The sequence below is a fragment of the Bactrocera dorsalis genome, chromosome 4, assembly GCF_023373825.1.
Source record: "Bactrocera dorsalis isolate Fly_Bdor chromosome 4, ASM2337382v1, whole genome shotgun sequence".
In the NCBI taxonomy this organism is placed as follows: domain Eukaryota; kingdom Metazoa; phylum Arthropoda; class Insecta; order Diptera; family Tephritidae; genus Bactrocera; species Bactrocera dorsalis.
This window is the reverse complement of record NC_064306.1, coordinates 20,904,563-20,924,469: the sequence shown is the minus strand read 5'-3', so window position 1 is coordinate 20,924,469 and position 19,907 is coordinate 20,904,563. Positions and strand designations below refer to the sequence as shown.

At 37.1% G+C, this 19,907-nt stretch overlaps 1 protein-coding gene across 9 annotated transcripts in view; it reads left to right on the top strand.

Annotated features, from left to right (window-relative positions):
• LOC105227736 (fibroblast growth factor receptor 1-A) overlaps positions 1 to 19,907 on the top strand; it is a 64,425-nt gene that overhangs the window by 34,978 nt on the left and 9,540 nt on the right. For all 9 annotated transcript variants that reach the window (XM_049454833.1, XM_049454831.1, XM_049454826.1 and 6 more), the window contains 3 exons: positions 870 to 947; positions 11,984 to 12,216; positions 18,571 to 18,784. In XM_049454833.1, coding sequence (XP_049310790.1) covers positions 872 to 947; positions 11,984 to 12,216; positions 18,571 to 18,784 — 523 coding nt within the window. In that variant the 5' untranslated portion in view covers positions 870 to 871. The remainder of the gene's footprint in view (positions 1 to 869; positions 948 to 11,983; positions 12,217 to 18,570; positions 18,785 to 19,907) is intronic.

Here is a 19,907-nt window from a genome sequence, read left to right as displayed (position 1 = left end):
TCATCCGACCATATTCTTCAAGGAGATGATGAATGCTTCTTATCAGTTCTTTAACCTCGTATTTAAATAGCTGAGCCGGCAATCCATCGGCCGCCGCCGCTTTGTTGTTTTTCAGACGGGTAATTGCTATTCGAACTTCTTCATTGTCGGGCAATGGAACGTCTGCTACATCTTCATCGATTGGGGAATCGGGTTCGTCATCTTCTGGTGTAATGCTTTCACTGTCATTCAGCAGGCTGAAGACGTGTTTCCTCCATAATTTTAGTATGCTCTGGTTACCATAGAATCATAAAAAATATTTAAATACGTACTCCATATATTAAGTAATGGGTTTTTTAATTTAAAGGCTGAAAAAGCGTATTTTATTACATCAGGCTTAAATGCAAAATGTTATGAAAATTGCTAACTTTGAGAATGAAATTCAATGCACTTGTTCCTTGATTCTCTCATGAGATAGATTGTGGAGACGACTCAAATCGGTGCATTGCCTAGACTAAAAAAATCCGTGGATTGAAAATGTATTAGGTGCTATAATCAAATCAGAAATTCTCACAACTTACTAAAACGACAAATTTATATCCGCAATGCCCAGTAAGCATTTATTTTTAGGATTTTGTAACGGTGATGAAATGGGTGAAATCGGATAGTAAGTACCCTATGTGCATCCAAAGGTTCTGTAGAAATTACAAAAAGTGCAATAACTGTATGTCAAAAATATCAGAAGCATTAAATTTTACCGTCATGTTATCACAGCAGACAGATACTCGACCAAATTTGGTGCATAACACGACCCTTTATATCCTTTTCGAATCACTTAAGTCTTCAGTATTTTGCTAATTAAACTTATTGATTGATTTTTCTTCTTTCAGCAATGGAATCTAAACTAATTTGGATAATAGCAATATTTTATTCAACTCTTCAACATATCAGTTCCGCTTCATCACCCTGTAAGTCAATCTCATATACGTAAAGATATCATATATGTATTTAATAATTATTTATTCACCAGTGAGGTGACCACTTTTGACGGACAATTTTAAGTAGACATAACGAATCATGACAGATATACTCGTACAAATATAAATACACTTAAATGGAGGAGTAATTTTGAACAATTACATTAAGCTCACAGCGAAGCAAAAAATTTAACAAACAAATAAATACATGATATAATTGTAAGGTATTGATCAAAATAAAACACCGTTTATTAACCGAGTATATTTATATTTAATTGTGAATATTAGAATGTTTAATTTAGTATTTAATTCAAGAATATTAAACGTAAAACTCCAAAACCCAAAGTTGCGCGTCTTACTTCCTCGCGTTCGCTCTCGATACTCCCTCGCAAGCATCCCTCGTCTTGCCACCTGTTGCTCATTTAGTAGGCTTGCCATCTATCGTTGACATAATTTTTATACTCTTGCAACATGTTGCCAAAGAGTATAATAATTTTGTTCACCTAACGATTGTTCGTATCACCTAAAACTAATCGCGTTAGATGTAGGGTTATTCCTTCCTTACTTGTTAAATTTAAAGTCAATTTAATCTGAACTAGATTTACAAAACAAGAAAAATAAAAAGACAGAATTATAAAAACCAAAAACACATTACGGCCTAAGTTTTACAGTGGAAATTGAGAAGTTTACAGTCACAAGTCCTAAAATTATTGGTAAAATACCCTGTTCTACAATGGTTTAGTTGCCCTAGATATGACTCGATTTTGGATATATTTGTGCCCACAGTTCATGAAACTATGAAGGCTTTAGTAAGATTTGCTCTCGTTTATTTTTAACCCATGAAACTATCACGACTTTGGTATGATTTGCTCTCATTTATTTTTAATCCTTAGTATGTATTTCCATTTTTCTATTTTTTTTTCATTGATGGTGTTTTTTAACGTGGCGGGTCCCAAACCCAGCGCTCAACCCTTTGTAAGGGATGTTTCGCTTTCTCACTTTAGCTCACCTTCAAACGGATGTTCTTAGGCTACCCGGAGGATACTTGCTCGAAGACCGGAAGTCGTGAGCTGCTTGAGACATATGTAAAAGAATTGTTTCTGGCCACTCCCATGTGAATGGCGATCAGAAAACTTTCCTCACTTGCTTGAACTTCTACACATGACTCCATTCTCCAGACTGGACAAGGAAGCAAAGCAATGGGTCTGGCAGTAAACGAGGGCAAGACGAAATATCTCCTGTCATCAAAAAAACAGTCGTCGCACTCGCGACTTGGCTCTCAGGTCACTGTTGACAGTCATAACTTTGAAGTTGTAGATAATTTCGTCTATTTAGGAACCAACATAAACACCACCAACAATGTCAGCCTGGAAATCCAACGCAGGATAACTCTGGCCAATAGATGCTACTGCGGACTGAGTATGCAATTGAGAAGTAAAGTTCTCTCTCGACGAACAAAAACAAAACTCTATAAGTCACTTATTATTATCGTACTGCTACATAGTGCAGAAACTTGGACGATGACAACAACTGATGAGGCGAATTTGCGAGTTTTCGAGAGAAAGGTTCTGCGGTCCCTTATGGTCCTTTGCGCGTTGGCCACGGCGAATATCGCATTCGCTGGAACGATGACCTGTATGAGATATACGACGATATTGACATAGTTCTGTGAATTAAAAGACAGCGGCTACGCTGGCAAGGTCATATTGCCCGAATGAACGAAAACACTCCAGACCTGTACCCGCCGCAGTACCTGTCGGGGGAAGCAGAGGAAAAGGACCAGGTAGAGAAAGATCTGGCTTCGCTTGGAATATCCAATTGGCGCCATGTAGAAACGACTGGCGCGTTGTTATTAACTCTATAATCGCGTAAGCGGTGTCTACGCCAGTAAAGAAGAAGACATTTCTATTTTGCACTATAAACGACTTTTATGAGTTTTTCTTAATAATTTCTAAAGTTGAAAATACATGCATCTAGAGGATTGCGGACATTGTTTAACTTGATACTTAAATTTATTCCTAGAGTAGAGAATTATTCGTAATTTGGTACTTCACGGTTAACTAGGACATTCCCGACAATCAAAACGAAGTTTCCATTGAGTGAAATAGGACATTTAAAAATGTGTGTATTTTGCCAATGTTGATACTGAATTGTCTTCAATCGATGAAAAATATGATCAGCTAAGCCAAGTTACACAATGTTTTTAACTTTTTTTTTCTTGGTTAAGGTTTTCAAATATTTTATTTATGATTTTAAACTCTTTTAGTCAGGTGAATAATTTGTTGAGCTCATGGAAACTGGACGAGTCAAGCGACAATTCGGAAACAGTAACAATTAAATTAAGGGAGCGTGGCAAAACATTTCGAACATAAAGCGTCACTACAATCTACAATTTCTAGGAATATGCTTTTTAAGTAAAATTTCATTTTCCAAACATATTGCATTTAAGGCAAACTATGCTTAGAAGGGGCGTAGAATTTGACATTTGCCTAGAGCGGTAAATTGTCCCGGGCCGGCCCTGAATGATCACGTGACGTTTGCATGCACCATAAAGGTGCGAGAACCCTAATCATGACCGGCAAATAAACTTTTTATTGTCAACAAGTCGTTATTTATCCAAATATTAGATATGCAATTATCTTAAAAACAAGAACACATTCGATATTTTCGTGAATAAGATCGTAATCTGGACACTTGAAAACACCAAAATTTAATAGGATGTTCATGACAAAAAAAATGGTGTAAATTGTGTAAAACTCTAATATCATATTGTTTTCATCGGTTAAAATGGAGTTTATTGACAGACCTTCTAACAGAAAATAGTAAGCATTGCTGCGGACAATTTTTCTCTGTAGTATGTTTTAATTTAAGTAAAATCTTAATTAAACCTCTCAACGTATCATGATGTGATAACTTAATCTCTACGGTTTTTATGAAAGACATTTTCATGGGAATGCAATAATTTGTTTTGTAGTGAATATTCAAGCTTTATAAGCTAAAATAAACTCTTACATAAATGCTTTTATATTTCCTGGAAAATTATGGCATACTTTCACAAAAGCATCCACACCTCTTTTTTCTACTTTGTTTAAAAGTCAATTAAAAACTTTATCCATCTTACAGCCGGTTTCACGAAATTTTCTAATTGAAAATTAAGTTTCATTTAATTTTAATTTTGATTTTTATTTAACTTTGCACTTAAGTTTGCAGCGTTTCACCATTATTCATAATTGGCAACCCAAAAATGACAAAGCAGGGATGTTAGTAAGAATAACAGCTGATTTATGTAAACAAATAAATTGTACTGAAAATTTGCAATTTTATAAAATTGTCTCTGAATTTCTCTTTGACTTTCTAATTCCAATGGGATGGTTACAAAGCGTTATCTTAACAATGAAATGTTGTGGCACACTCTCCTTATTGCGCGACAGGAAGAACTTTTTGAAACGCCACATAGGTCACCGCCAGTTCTTTGCATACAGCCAGTTGCAAAGAAACGCAATGTTATTAAAAGCATTAATTCGGGAGACACAGCACCATTTCTGCAATATTTTCCAAAGAATAACATAACTCTTAATTGGAAATACTTTCTTGTATACTTACTTCTTAGTTTTGTGCTGGATTTTGTCCCTAATTAGTTCGAGTATCATCCAAGCAGACTGTTTAGTTAGACGAAATCTATCCCGAAAATCAACGTCATCATAATATATAAAAAAAAATTTCTTTCCCTCATTATACGAGAGCGACGATTTATAAATATATTTATTAAAATCTCGCACTCCATATCACTTTCGTCGTCAGATTCCATTTTTTACAATATAAGTATTTATCTTCTGCTACTTGCAAATCAGCTGATTGGAAAACGTTAACATAGTTGCATATGACAGTATTTAATTAATATTTAAATGGCAAAGGGTGACCATTTAAATACAAATTAAGTCAAATGGTGAAACTGAAATAAATTAATTTTCACTTAAATCAGTTTCGTGAAACCGGCTGTTAATCTCTAAAATCTGTACTCTTAAATCTTTGTTATCTGTTAATAAAAAATTAAATCTTGCTTCTTGTACGTTCCTAAGCAAACCGTGTAAATCAAAATCGTGTAAAAAAATATACAATTCATATGTAAATTTGAGGATCTATTCCAAAACCTTAAAAAAGTGTGTAAAATGAAAAAAGTTCAGATATTTTCTATAAAACCGTAAAAAAAGTGATATTAAACTCCATTAAGTATAATAAAACAAAACAATTCATATTTATTAAAAGAAAATAAATTTAGTTTACAGTTTAAATTCAATCCCTTAGTACAAAAGTATTATGAACTGGCTTAAAAATAGCACTGTCGTCAGAAGATATGGCTAACAAACTGTTGGGTTTTACTGTACTTCATTGCATATTGAGATGGACTTAAATAAAATTAAGTACTAAATATATTTGAATTGGATGTCACATTCGAAATCATCTACCATAAAATTATTTAAGTAATTTCTTGACTTTGGACTAACATTTATGTCACAAAAGATAATCCAAAAATAAACATTTATAAACCTTTATTTTCGGAAATTCACAAGAAATGTTTATTTGGATATAATAACCAGACATCATATTCAAATGCACAAAAAATGTTAAAACAAGCGCTTATAATATGACCATAAAACGCGGAAATACTATATGCATTTAAATATGCAACAATAAACCAAAATCTTCAAATACATATGTATTTTAAATGCGATTTTTTTTAATCTAGAAATAAATCACATGTACACTTTCTTTTACAATATATACGCATATTTATTGATCTTTTTCAAGGTTATTACGATTACATAAATTAATAAATGATATTTTAAAATATTTCATCTTCAGTATTTCATAAATACTTCACCTTTAAAAATACGATTTTCATATTTGAAATGAAACTGTTAACCGTAGAAAACTGTGTTCGCACAAACTCTACGAGTCTACGTAATCCATGCGAAAGACAAATGAAATGCATCATCTTAGGATACATAGCTTGAGGAGCATTAACAGCAGCCAGCATACATATATGATGCTTCATCCGTAACAATTAGTAGGACTTTGTTATACTGAATACCTGTATTGAAATTGGTCAAAACAAATTGTATACGAATTAGCAATTAGACGTCATAAATTGAATACAACGTTTAACTCACCATTTGGCCAAAGTAAATACAAACTGTCGTTAACAAAGGCAGCTGCAGCTGCAGCATTAGCAGCACCAACAGTTACAACATTGAATAAATAACTTTTTGTCCGTTCATGCAAATTATTAGTAGTTTTTTATTTTAATTTAGGTAAGACATTGTTGTACAGAAGATACACGTAACTCTGCCGAACTTTGATTTACAGAGAATTTGATAGTTGATTCAGAAAACAAAATTAACACTTGGACTGCTGAATATCAATTTTAAATTCCACTTGATTCTTTTACTTTCCAGTACTCAAACGGGATTAAACTTTACACGAATAATGCCTTTAGTCTATGACACCTAATTCAAATCCAATAATAACTGTTCAAGCATAAACATTTTCGAACTTCAGGGTGATTTTATACCGAATATATCGGCCAATATGTAAGTTATCCCAATGAAAATAAGATAACGTGTTTTATTCATAACAGGATAATCAGGATTTTCAAACATCCGGCTGACTCTACTCTATATGAGTCGTTTTTTAGTAATTTTCCATCTTAATGATATATGATATTGGGAAAAATAGATAAAATCTGGTCGATACGAGTACTACCCCAACTGCCATATACTACATATCGTCACCTGAAATGCAAAATAACGTATCATCAAAAAATTCGAAATTGAGTGTCTTATTGATTACGCTTCACTACATCAAATTACATACATAATATTACATATGTTCAACATTTTCTGGTTCTGCGGTCAAATATAAACCAGTTTTAACCAATATTAATATTTTGTTTCACTCATGTTCCATTTTATTGCGTGTTTCATTCATGCCACTGTAAATTTCTGAAAATGTTGTTACGTTATTTTGCATTTCAGGTGACGATATAATACAATAGTTTTCGTTTTTGTAACAAAAATTTATGTCTGTCAAACTAGGAGTTATATACATATTACGTAGTATATGTATATATGTATACTTGTAAAATCGCTTGAATTTCGATCCTTTTACACCATAAAGTATTTCCCTGGATTTGATTCTTGCAAGTTGCAAGAGTATAATATGTTGCACCCGAACTTAGCCCTTCCTTACTTGTTATTGTTACTGTTTGCACTGAGTAAACTTCTACAAGGACCTCGATTTTAGCCTGTGCCACTTTTTGGTTAGCTAAATATAAATAAATAAATATATATACATGTTGACAAAAAAAAGGGTCCGGAAAATGTAATTAAGTTCCCCTGGTATATGATATTTCAAAAAAAAGTATTAGCTGCTTAAGTCGGTACACCACAGAAGTGCGCTGCAAATTTTACAATGTATAAAAGAATCGAACAAATATTTGTCTCAAATGTACATATTTCTAACCAAGTATCAAATGCGGAATCGTTGCGAATGTTGGAACAGGGTACGGTTATCCAGTTTTATCAAAAACAGAAGCCTACGAGTGGTACAAAGCCTTCATAGACGGTCGAGAGGTCGTTGTCTCGTTCTAGACGACCTCTTCAACTAATGAAAGTATTAATAAAGTGAAAGATATGGTGCTTGAAAAACATCAGGCCAATGTTAGAGAGAGAGAGAGAGAAGTCAAGAGCGCTCGACATCTCTCGAAGGTCCGTTCGAATGATTTTGGTAGATATTTCGAGTATAAAACGCGTTCTTACTTGCCTCGTAGAGTACCGTAAACAGCATTATAACTGCCGTTGAGATATCAGTATTTGAGTTTGACGTCCAAAGAAGTCATCGGAATATTCATCGGAATTAAAGAAAAACGAGCCGAAACCAACAAAAAAACGACAAAGCCGCTCGAAAATCAAGGTGGTGCTCATTGCTTTTTAGATATTTGTGGTTTGGTGCATCACGAGTTTGCTCCGAAAGATCAATAAAGAGTATATGGCCGTATTGAGACGTTTGCGAGAGAACATTCGTCGAAAAGAGCCAGAATTTCGGGAGAATTGGGAGATTGTGGCCGAATTTAAACGCAATGAATACCATCTATAAACCACCTGCTGCTCCAGGGAACCCCTTTTTAGGCGATCGAAGATAGGGATCAGGAAAGCAATATCCCTGAATTTCATTTATACATACAAATATCTCAAACATTGACCGGTATTTACGGTAAAAAGTCGACTATATGTATATGGTCCAAATATTCGGTCCATAAGAGGCTTAAGCAGTGTTTGTTGGATTTGGACAATTTATGGTCACAAGGTCGCACCCTTCAAAGGCATTATTACTGTTTTATCCCGTTATATTAATTGCTTCTTGATTTTTCTACTGGAAAGTGAAAGAATCTTCTTCTTCTTAATTGGCGTAGACACCGCTTACGCGATTATAGCCGAGTTAACAACCGCGCGCCAGTCGTTTCTTTTTTTCGCTACGTGGCGCCAATTGGATATTCCAAGCGAAGCCAGGTCCTTCTCCACTTGGTCCTTCCAACGGAGTGGAGGTCTTCCTCTTCCTCTGCTTCCCCCGGCGGGTACTGCGTCGAATACTTTCAGAGCTGGAGTGTTTTCATCCATCCGGACAACATGACCTAGCCAGCGTAGCCGCTGTCTTTTAATTCGCTGAACTATGTCAATGTCGTCGTATATCTCGTACAGCTCATCGTTCCATCGAATGCGATATTCGCCGTGGCCAACGCGCAAAGGACCATAAATCTTTCGCAGAATTTTTCTCTCGAAAACTCGCAACGTCGACTCATCCGCTGTTGACATCGTCCAAGCCTCTGCACCATATAGCAGGACGGGAATTATGAGAGACTTATAGAGTTTGGTTTTTGTCTGTCGAGAGAGGACTTTGCTTCTCAATTGCCTACTCAGTCCGAAGTAGCACCTGTTGGCAAGAGTTATCCTGCGTTGGATTTCTAGGCTGACATTGTTGGTGGTGTTTACGCTGGTTCCAAGATAGACGAAATTATCTACAACTTCAAAGTTATGACTGTCAACAGTGACGTGAGTGCCAAGTCGCGAGTGCGACGACTGTTTGTTTGATGACAGGAGATATTTCGTCTTGCCCTCGTTCACTGCCAGACCCATTCGTTTTGCTTCCTTGTCCAGCCTGGAGAAAGCAGAACTAACGGCGCGGGTGTTGAGGCCGATGATATCAATATCATCGGCATACGCCAGCAGCTGTACACTCTTATAGAAGATTGTACCTGCTCGATTAAGTTCTGCAGCTCGAACTATTTTCTCCAGCAGCAGATTGAAAAAGTCGCACGATAGGGAGTCGCCTTGTCTGAAACCTCGTTTGGTATCGAACGGCTCGGAGAGGTTCTTCCCGATCCTGACGGAGCTTTTGGTGCCGCTCAACGTCAGTTTACACAGCCGTATCAGTTTTGCGGGGATACCAAACTCAGACATCGCGGCATAAAGGCAGCTCCTTTTCGTGCTGTCGAAAGCAGCTTTGAAATCGACGAAGAGGTGGTGAGTGTCGATTCTCCTTTCACGGGTCTTTTCCAAGATTTGGCGCATGGTGAATATCTGGTCGGTTGTTGATTTACCAGGTCTAAAGCCACACTGATAAGGTCCAATCAGTTTGTTGACGGTGGGCTTTAATCTTTCACACAATACGCTCGATAGAACCTTATATGCGATGTTGAGGAGGCTAATCCCACGGTAGTTGGCGCAGATTGTGGGGTCTCCTTTTTTATGGATTGGGCATAGCACACTTAAATTCCAGTCGTTGGGCATGCTTTCGTCCGACCATATTTTACAAAGAAGCTGATGCATGCTCCTTATCAGTTCTTCGCCGCCGTGTTTGAATAGCTCGGCCGGCAATCCATCGGCCCCTGCCGCTTTGTTGTTCTTCAGGCGGGTGATTGCTATTCGAACTTCTTCATGGTCGGGTAATGGAACGTCTGCTCCATCGTCATCGATTGGGGAATCGGGTTCGCCTTCTCCCGGTGTTGGGCTTTCACTGCCATTCAGCAGGCTGGAGAAGTGTTCCCTCCATAATTTAAGTATGCTCTGGGCATCGGTAACTAGATCACCTTTGGGGGTTCTACAAGAGTATGCTCCGGTCTTGAAACCTTCTGTAAGCCGCCGCATCTTTTCGTAGAATTTTCGAGCATTACCCCTGTCGGCCAGCTTATCGAGCTGTTCGTACTCACGCATTTCGGCCTCTTTCTTCTTCTGTCTGCAAATGCGTCTCGCTTCCCTCTTCAACTCTCGGTATCTATCCCATCCCGCACGTGTTGTGGTCGATCGTAACGTTGCGAGGTAGGCAGCCTGTTTTCTCTCCGCTGCAACACGGCATTCCTCGTCGTTCCAGCTGTTTCGCACTTTCCGAAAACCAATGGTTTCTGTTGAAGCTGTATGTAAGGAGCTTGAAATGCCGTCCCACAGTTCCCTTATACCGAATTGTTGATGAGTGCTCTCAGAGAGCAGGAGTGCAAGCCGAGTAGAAAAACGTTCGGCTGTCTGTTGTGATTGCAGCTTCTCGACGTCGAACCTTCCTTGTGTTTGTTGGCGTGCGTTTTTTGCTGCACAGAGGCGGGTGCGAATTTTGGCTGCAACAATATAGTGGTCCGAGTCTATGTTAGGACCTCGGAGCGCACGCACATCTAAAACACTGGAGACGTGTCTTCCGTCTATCACAACATGATCGATCTGGTTGGTGGTTTTTCGATCCGGAGACAGCCAAGTAGCTTGATGTATCTTCTTATGCTGGAATCTAGTACTACAGATAACCATATTTCGGGCCCCGGCGAAGTCGATCAGCCTCAACCCATTTGGGGATGTTTCGTCGTGGAGGCTGAATTTACCGACCGTAGTGCCAAAGATACCTTCTTTGCCCACCCTGGCGTTAAAGTCGCCAAGCACGATTTTGACATCGTGGCGGGGGCATCTCTCATAAGTGCGCTCCAAGCACTCATAAAAGGCATCTTTGGTCACATCGTCCTTCTCTTCCGTCGGGACGTGGGCGCAAATCAGCGATATGTTGAAGAACCTCGCTTTGATGCGGATTGTGGCTAGACGTTCATTCACCGCAGTGAATGATAGTACTCGGCGACGGAGTCTCTCTCCCACCACGAATCCAACACCAAACTTGCGCTCCTTTATATGGCCACTGTAGTAAATGTCACAAGGACCTACTTGTCTCTGTCCTTGTCCCGTCCATCGCATTTCTTGGACGGCGGTGATGTCAGCCTTTATTTTCACGAGGACATCAACCAGCTGGGCAGCGGCACCTTCCCAATTAAGGGACCGGACATTCCAGGTGCATGCCCTCAATTCGTAGTCCTTATTTCGTTTGCCATGGTCGTCATCAAAAGGGGGGTCACTCATCCGAGGCTTGTTGTTCCTTTTCATTGGGGGTGTTTTTTTACGTGGCGGGTCCCAAACCCAGCGCACAACCCTATGCAGGGGATGTTTCGCCTTCTCACGTTAGCTCGCCTTCAAACGGATGTTCTTAGGCTACCCAGAGGATACTTGGTCAAAGACCGGAAGTCGTGAGCTGCTTGAGTCATATGCAAAAGAATCGTTTCTGGCCACTCCCAAGTGAATGGCGATCAGAGAACTTTCCTCACTTGCGTGAACTTCTACACATGACTCCATCCTCCAAGTGAAAGAATCAATGGAGTTTAAAATTGAGCTATACGCGAAGTAGGTGTGGTTATGGTCCTATTGCTACATAGGAATTTTAGAAGAATGTTACGTACCAAATTTGATTGCAATAGAGCTTACTTTTTAACCAAGTTACTGCCCGCACGGGCAGACAGATATTCACCCGGATTGTAAATTCACATTAACGATTTCAGGCGCATAAATCTTTTCATTAGTACATTAGATTTTAAAATATTATATAATATAACATATAATTTTCAACTACAATTATTAACTTATAACAAATATTTTATATCTTCATGACAGTGAAACGACCTCGAGCAGGAGATCCCTTTGACACATTTCCAAAAAATTTTTGGCAAGAATTCTCCTCCCCATTTACGGACACACCCGAAGATGAGGAGGCTGAAATAACGGAAACCACAACTCACGAACCGTTTCCTTTCTTTGCTGATCCATATACAACTGTAAACGTCAGTACGCAATTAAGTTCGAATGTACATCTACATTGTAGAGTCAACGACTTACAAGGAAAAACGGTAAATTAATATTATAAAATAATTGATTACATTGCCAAGAATTACGTTTTTTCAATTCATTAAATTTTAATTAAATTTCAAGGACAAACATCCATAAAAGGGTAATTTTGCAGTATACCCGGATATACCCAATATAAATAAAATAAATATATGTTTTGTACCTAGGTCTAACTTTCAAAATACATGCTCATAAATTTCAGAGACTATGTATAACAATTGCTTTCTATGAAATATACGAGTATTATTGATAAAACTCGTCTTTGAATTCTATCACTGGATTTTTAATTAAAAATTACTTGCCTTATTTTTTAATTCAAACGCGTTATTACTCCCTATTCGAGTTTACAACTCATTCACACTTTACTTGGCTACACTCTCAATTTTGCTACTCCGGCAACCCTCAGATGGTTACTAACACATCGAACATTCTACTCTTGATTTCTGTAAATCGTGTTTGCCACACTTTCCTCCACCTAAGTCTGATCGTCCGATTAGACATACCATATTTCTTGAATTAAACGCTGCCAGCAGTTTCAGATGAACTACTTCACTTTATTCCTAAGTTCTCTACTGGTTTGTATCCTGATCGTTGAGTCGTTTAAATTTGGGGTAAGGTTTGCACACAAAAAAAATTTAATATCTTATTAAAAGTATTGACAGATAGTTTTTCGGAATTTCAACTTTTCATGTTTTAATGCAGTTTCCGTATACCCAGTATCTATGATAATATAAGTATATATGGGAGGGTCAAAAGAATTTTTTTTTTCGCTTGATACTCAGAAAAATATGTTCTTACACACCTCCAAAAAACCTGCTCTAAGTAACAGAAAGTTCCTCATATTATCGTATAGAAAGATTCATGTCTCACTTCAAACTACTTCAAAAGTATTTCCTTTTATAGATTTTGTAAGAGATTTTTTTCAACCGTTTAAAAGATATTAACGGTTGAAGTTTGACTAAATTTTCGTTTTTCTTTCGAATTTATAACTCAATGAACAAAAATTATTTTAAATTGCAAAACTCACGAGATATGCGCAATTACAACTTGATTGTGCTTTAGTGCAAGTAGCTACAATAAACTGATTTATCGATGCGATATGGCCTCGTTTTTGGCAAGTAAAATGTTTTATTAGAAAACAGTTTATAAAATAAATGATATTGAGAAATCGGGAAATCGGGAAATCGAGCGTAACAGAATAAAAATATGTGTAATACATAAACACAGATTTTTTCGGACGAATTCCATCATGCCAGGTTGTTCAATAAGTTTTGTCGTTTGATAAAAAAAAAACAAATTTTATGATTCATAATACGCTTTATTATTCAGTATAATCTCCCTGAACATTAATACACCTCCTCTAACGGGCCAAATCTGGTGAATACGGTGGATGCTCAAACAATTCGAACTTTAATTCATGTATTTTAACCATTGTAAAAATGCTCTTGTGACACGGTGCATTGTCTTGATGAAAAAGGTTTTTTTTCTTCTACAAACCAAGTCTTTTTCATGGATTTTTTTCCTTCAACTGGTCCAAAAGGTTGCAATAATATTCAAAATTAATTTTTTAACCTACATTGGAATGTGTTTTTGTTCCATTGTTAGCTAATGCACACAGCTTTCTAAAACCCAAAATTTCACTTCAAATATGGCTCACACTGTGTAATGAGATGTGTAGAGCCTCTACTAAATCTCTCTCAGTCAATCGACGATCTTCCAAAACCATATCCTGTATTTTGGCTATGATTTCTGGCGTTGATGCATTTTTTGACGTCTTTCAAGTGGATCGTCTTCTTGTACGACCACGTTTAAATTCAACTACCCATCTTTCTACTGTTCAAATTGTAGGTGAACAATCATTATACACTTTTAACATTCGTTCGTGAATTTCTTTTGGTGTCACACTTTCCAAAAATAAGAATCCCTTAAAAACTTTCAAAATAGGCTCCTTCTGCGTTGATATAGCGCTGCCAGTACGATTTCCAAGCATTGAAGGCGCCACGGAAGGCATTCTCCGGAGTAGTCTTGAGAGCCAATCTGTCATCTCAAAATGCTTGTCTTTCATCAGCCTTTTCAGGCAAGAAAACAAAAAAGTCTGGGCGGGCCACATCTGGGCTGTACGGCGGCTGCGGAAGTGTTGGGATATCGGCCATGGTTAGATAGCTGTTCACAAGAAAGGCGGTAACTTTCAATCGTCTCTTGAGGACTTCCACGTAAGACTTGGCGTTGACGGTTTGTCCAGGAAAAACAAATTCATGGTGGACGATGCCTGATGTCAAAAAGACAATGAGCATCGTTTTCACTTTAGATTTGCTCATTCATCAGCGACCTCTTCCCGACTCTCCAAAAACACCTAGTGTAACCGAAACAAACCACTTCTTGCTAAAACTACATCTGGGTAAGCCTGTTTGATATTCTTACATACACAGTACTTACTAGATTACTTACCAAAAATCGCTTACTACTTTCTAATACTGGCTAGATAAAAATTCATGTAAGAATTGAATAACAGGCGAGGCACCGCCCTTGATCAATATTAGCGATATTCTTATTGAAAAACCCTATACCTTATGGTGTTGGCGATATTGGAAATTGTACCGAAAGCGTTCAACTTTATTGTTCAACGAAATCGCGTATGGATTACAATAAAAGCGAGAATTATACTAAATTATGTATTCTTAATCGATTGTATCTATTTTAGCCAATACCACATGCTATTAGAATGCCAAATTCTAGGTTTCATTAAGGTATCTCACATACCATCACTAATCTATATAGAGTAAAGGCAGCCGGATTATCAATAAAGGATTCAACTATACGTATAACCCACACATTGACCGATACTTTTAAAAAGTCAACTATAGGCTCTGGGATCCTTTTATTCGGTACATAAAAGCTTGAATACCTTCGGTTCGATTTTGAAAATTTTTAGTCATTAGAAGACAATTCAAAGGCGTAATTCATGCAAAGTTTTATTCCGTTATATTAATTAGTGCTTTACCTGTTTATGAGGTACATATATTATATGAACTTATCAAAAGGCGGGAACACTGCCACTAAATAATGTTTTCAACCATGGACGCCTCTCTCTAATACAACTTATTGTACCACATAACAGTATTGTAACTTATTGTGGAGCTTAGTTATGGTCCGGTTCCGCCCATCTTCAATTCATTTTCTGAAAAGTTCAGAGCTGTTCAAATCTTTAACTCTTTGAGCGATAAATATTTCAGAAATTTTTTTTCGTTGCAATCAAATTTCTTTAATTAAATATTAGGTTGTCAAAAAAGTTTTGCGGTATTTTCGCTAGTTGGCGCTGAAAGCGCGTAGTTCTAGTTTTATTCGCCGCATCGGGTCATGCTATACCTTTTTGGAAAGCTCATTTCACGCGCTAACACGTGTTTGATTGATTGTCGTTTCTTTTAAGTCGTTCGTGAGTTAAAGAGAAAATACGGCATATTTTACAGTACTACTACGATAAAGTGCAGTTTATGGATCCGATACAGTTTCCATTTCCACCGCACAACGATGGTTTCAACAAATTTGTGCAGTTTATGGACCCGATACAGTTTCCATTTCCACCGCACAACGATGGTTTCAACGTTTTCGTTCTGGTGTAGAGGTGGTCGAAGATGCGCCACGCTCCGGAAGGCCTGTCGTCGAAAATTGCGATAAAATTGCTGAATTGGTCGAAAGAGACCGGCAGCCGTAGCATCGGTCAAGAGCTGGACATGAGTCATCAAAAATTCATTTCAATTTCAATAAAAAAAAATTCAATAAAAATACCGCAAGGCTTTTTTGACAACCCAATATAACGTAGAAATTAAAAAACAAAACAAAAAATTTTTGAGAAGATAACAGCTTTAATTTATAAAATTAGTGTGGTTCAAATTATAGACCACCGCCGCTGCTGCCAACTTTATGATACTCTTGAAAGCATGTCTTCGATAGACACAGTAGAATATTGCATGTTCCTCATATCCATAGTTACGTCTGTTTCTGTAAGGAACCCTTCTATTATTTCAAGCCGAAATTCTTAATGCTTTAAGGTAATGCTTTAAGGAGGGTTGTTCCGTTAAATTATACAAAATATATGAATTGCCTATGCAAATATCCAAAAAGTAGAAAAAAATACTCCAATCGGGTGGCTTTATACATATGTATTTTCGACATCCAAATTACTGTCTTATAAAGCTGCTTGATTAAATAAATTGGACAATGGTATGTCCTTGTCGGAATCAAATGCATGGAATGAGCAGAATAATCGATATCGTCCTCAATTGATTCTAAGTCGGAGGAAGTCAATAATTCAAATTCGTCGAAAAATACCCTGATATTTTGATCACTCAGGTCTTTTCGTCAGTTTTCCATATTATCTGTTCACAAAATAAATAAAATATTTTTTAGTAAAAAACTCGCGGTGGTTTAAAATTAGTGCCACTACAAAAATTACTCCTCATAAGCGAAGCACTTCCACATAATTTTTAAAATGAATAAATACTTACCCTAACAGTATTCTCCAAAGCAAAAAAAAAATAAATTTTCACCAATCTATTATTAGAAAAATATTTTCTGCAGTTTTTCACACCATATTTCATTTACATGCACACCTTTCAGAAGAATGACGTGAAATTAATTACAAAACGGGTAAAAACAGAGACAATTTGACATGATGGTGCCATTAATCCGTAATAATATTTGGTATACATTTTAACCTGTGAGGCCCTTGGAATAAATGAATATGTTTGTGGTACAAAAAATTTACCACCTGCGCGGTAAATAGGGTGTATTCTTTAATCTCCAGGGATTTTTCAATCTCTGCCACCACCAAACTTAGTGCTGTTTCTGTGCATTTTCCTTTAGTATACAATGCTGCGAAACGGCCAGTTTTTCTGGGTTTAATTTGTCTTCCCAACGGTTTTAAAAGACTTTTCCCTGCCCTTGGTACATATATATCTTTAATTTTCCTCCATAACAAAGGAATACAGAATATTATGTAGTTTTGGGACTGGTGTAATGAGCGGGGAATCAACCATCTGGTCCCGGTGATTGGAAGGGCTTGAAACTTCTTATTGCCCAATATACATTGCTTTCTGACACTTTATATGCAGGGATGGAATCTGTCTCCACTCCCCTGTCTTATGTATACTCAACCGCATAGTGCCCACTAAATAATTAAAGATACACTTACTTCTACCATTAACGTCTGCACTACCCCAAGTTGTGTGATATGCGTTTGAGTCACAACCACCTATTATAATGCATCATCTGTAAGTTGGTAGTACTGGATGCCTCGCTATCCCGTACCAACTCTTTTACTGGTTGGGATGGTACTTTCTTCTCATCGTATGGCATATAGCTAGACATAATCCGGAACCTATGTACATGTGCCCGTCTCCCGGCTTATCGCTACTGTGTCTTAACGTTCTGACGATGTAACATAAAAACGTTCAAGTTTTTCTTTGCCAATATACAAGCCCTAACCATACCTTCGTTCGGTGTCGTCATTTCGCAAATACGCGGCCCATTAACCCACGGCTCCGGTATGACGAAAAAATCAAGCTATTACTGTTATATTACTACGCGGTTAATTAGGGCTTCTGAACCTAATTTGCTGTGATTGAGATTAAATTGTAGAAGATAAGATACTAATTGTTTGGCTATAGTGGCACTGCTAAAGCTGACTCAACTTGCTGCAAAAAGTCCGTTTCGTAGTTTTTTTTACGTTATGAAAATGGGTAAATTCAGGTAAGAAAAACACACACTATCTATATAAAGGTTATGTCGATAGCTACTTAAAGTGCGATAACTGAATAAATGAGTCACAACCAAGCACGATCGGGATAGACACAAATTTGACAATGGGCGTAATACCACCCACCTTTAGGTGAAATCCTACATCTTCTTAACAACTTGACCAATTTCAACCAAATTTAGTGGATGACAACCACGCATGAAGTTATCAGAATAAAACTTTGCACAAGGTATTTCATCGTGCGCCCAAAAATGTCATAGATTAGGATTTTTATGTTAACAACATATAATATTCCAGCTTTGACCTTTGCTAATCGCGAGATTATAAAATGTTAGTCCGAACTTAGTCCTTCCTTAGGTGCTAGAACTGTTTTTAGAACTGAGGGAATGGAAAGAAGGAATAATTAATTTTTACGCGAGCTGATATCAGTCAACCCATCCTGTTGATTTTCGTATATACACTATATTTTGTTATTGTAATTATAAAAGAGCCTTTGAATAAATAAATTGAGTTTCTGTTTTTTGATAATCTTTAACCTTAAAACACAAAGATAATCGCTTAAAGTAAGTATTGAGCTGAAGAAATATTGTTTACTATAAAGGTATCGTGGATGCGGCGCAAAGGTGATGAGTTGGCCCTGATCACCTTCGGTCTTCACACGTACAGTGGTGACGCAAGGTATTCCTTGGAGTTCGAAGAGCCAAATGACTGGAAGCTTTCAATACAATATGCAAATGAACATGACGAAGGACCGTACGAGTGTCAAGTCTCTTCACATCCGCCTTTAGTATTGTTAGTATATTTAACTGTAATTGGTAAGTTGTAAAGAATTATGCAAATTCACATAATCGCATTTTTGCATTTTAGCACATTTATTATATTCTCTATTATTGTCAGGGGTATTTTGACATTACTGTAACTTATAACACAATGATTTTTTGACACAAAAAGCTATTATTTGGCACGTATTGCGATTACCTACAAACTACAGATCGTCCAACGTGATCAGTTCTGTTCAAGTGACAAGGATACTTCTATAAATGTTAAATAATACGAAAAACTCTCATTTTTATACCCTTGCAACCGGTTGTGTTTATGACCTAAAACTAAACGAGATAGATATAGGGTACATTTTTTTCTGTAAGTAAATTTCACGTCAAAATATTCATTAGTATTTGAGATACGCGTCATTTGTGAGACTATAAAAGTGAATTCTTCGATTTTACTATGTCTGAATTTATTGAACAAAGAAGTGCGATAATGCACCATCTCATGCTGCATTGGTTATTCGTGATAATTTCGCCACATTTTCAACTAATATCGTGTCGCAACCACCGCATTCGCTTGATTTATATTCAGCAAATTCTCTTGACCACTCCGAGGACACCGTTTTGACTCAATTGAGGATATAAAAGCTGTATCGAAGAGGGCTGGCCATCAATCAAATTTTCCAGGTGTTATTCACCTTTAAGTTTGATCACAGTAATATATATAAATGATCAGGATAAAGGCAAAAGTTGAAATCCAGTTGACTGTCTGTCTGTCCGTCCGTTTGTCCGTGCAAGCTGAGTAAAATTTGAGATATCTCGATGGAGCTTGGTATGTAAGTTTCTTAATACAAAAAAAAAATCGAGTTCGTAGATGGGCGTAATCAAACCACTGCCACGCCCACCATTAACCGAAAGCTGTAATTTGGTACAGAGGATCCAGTAGTAAGAGGCACCTGTGGGCAAAATTTTTGCAATTTTGCTGAGTACAAATTTTATAAGAACTTCTACCGACAGTGTGAAAATAGATGAAATCGGAGGATAACCCCGCTCACTTCCCATATAACGGTACTATTAAAAACTACTAAAAGCACGATATGTCAATAACTAAATACACCAGTGGCAATACATTTTACCACCGCGATGGTATTAGAGCGCGTTATGGGAGCTG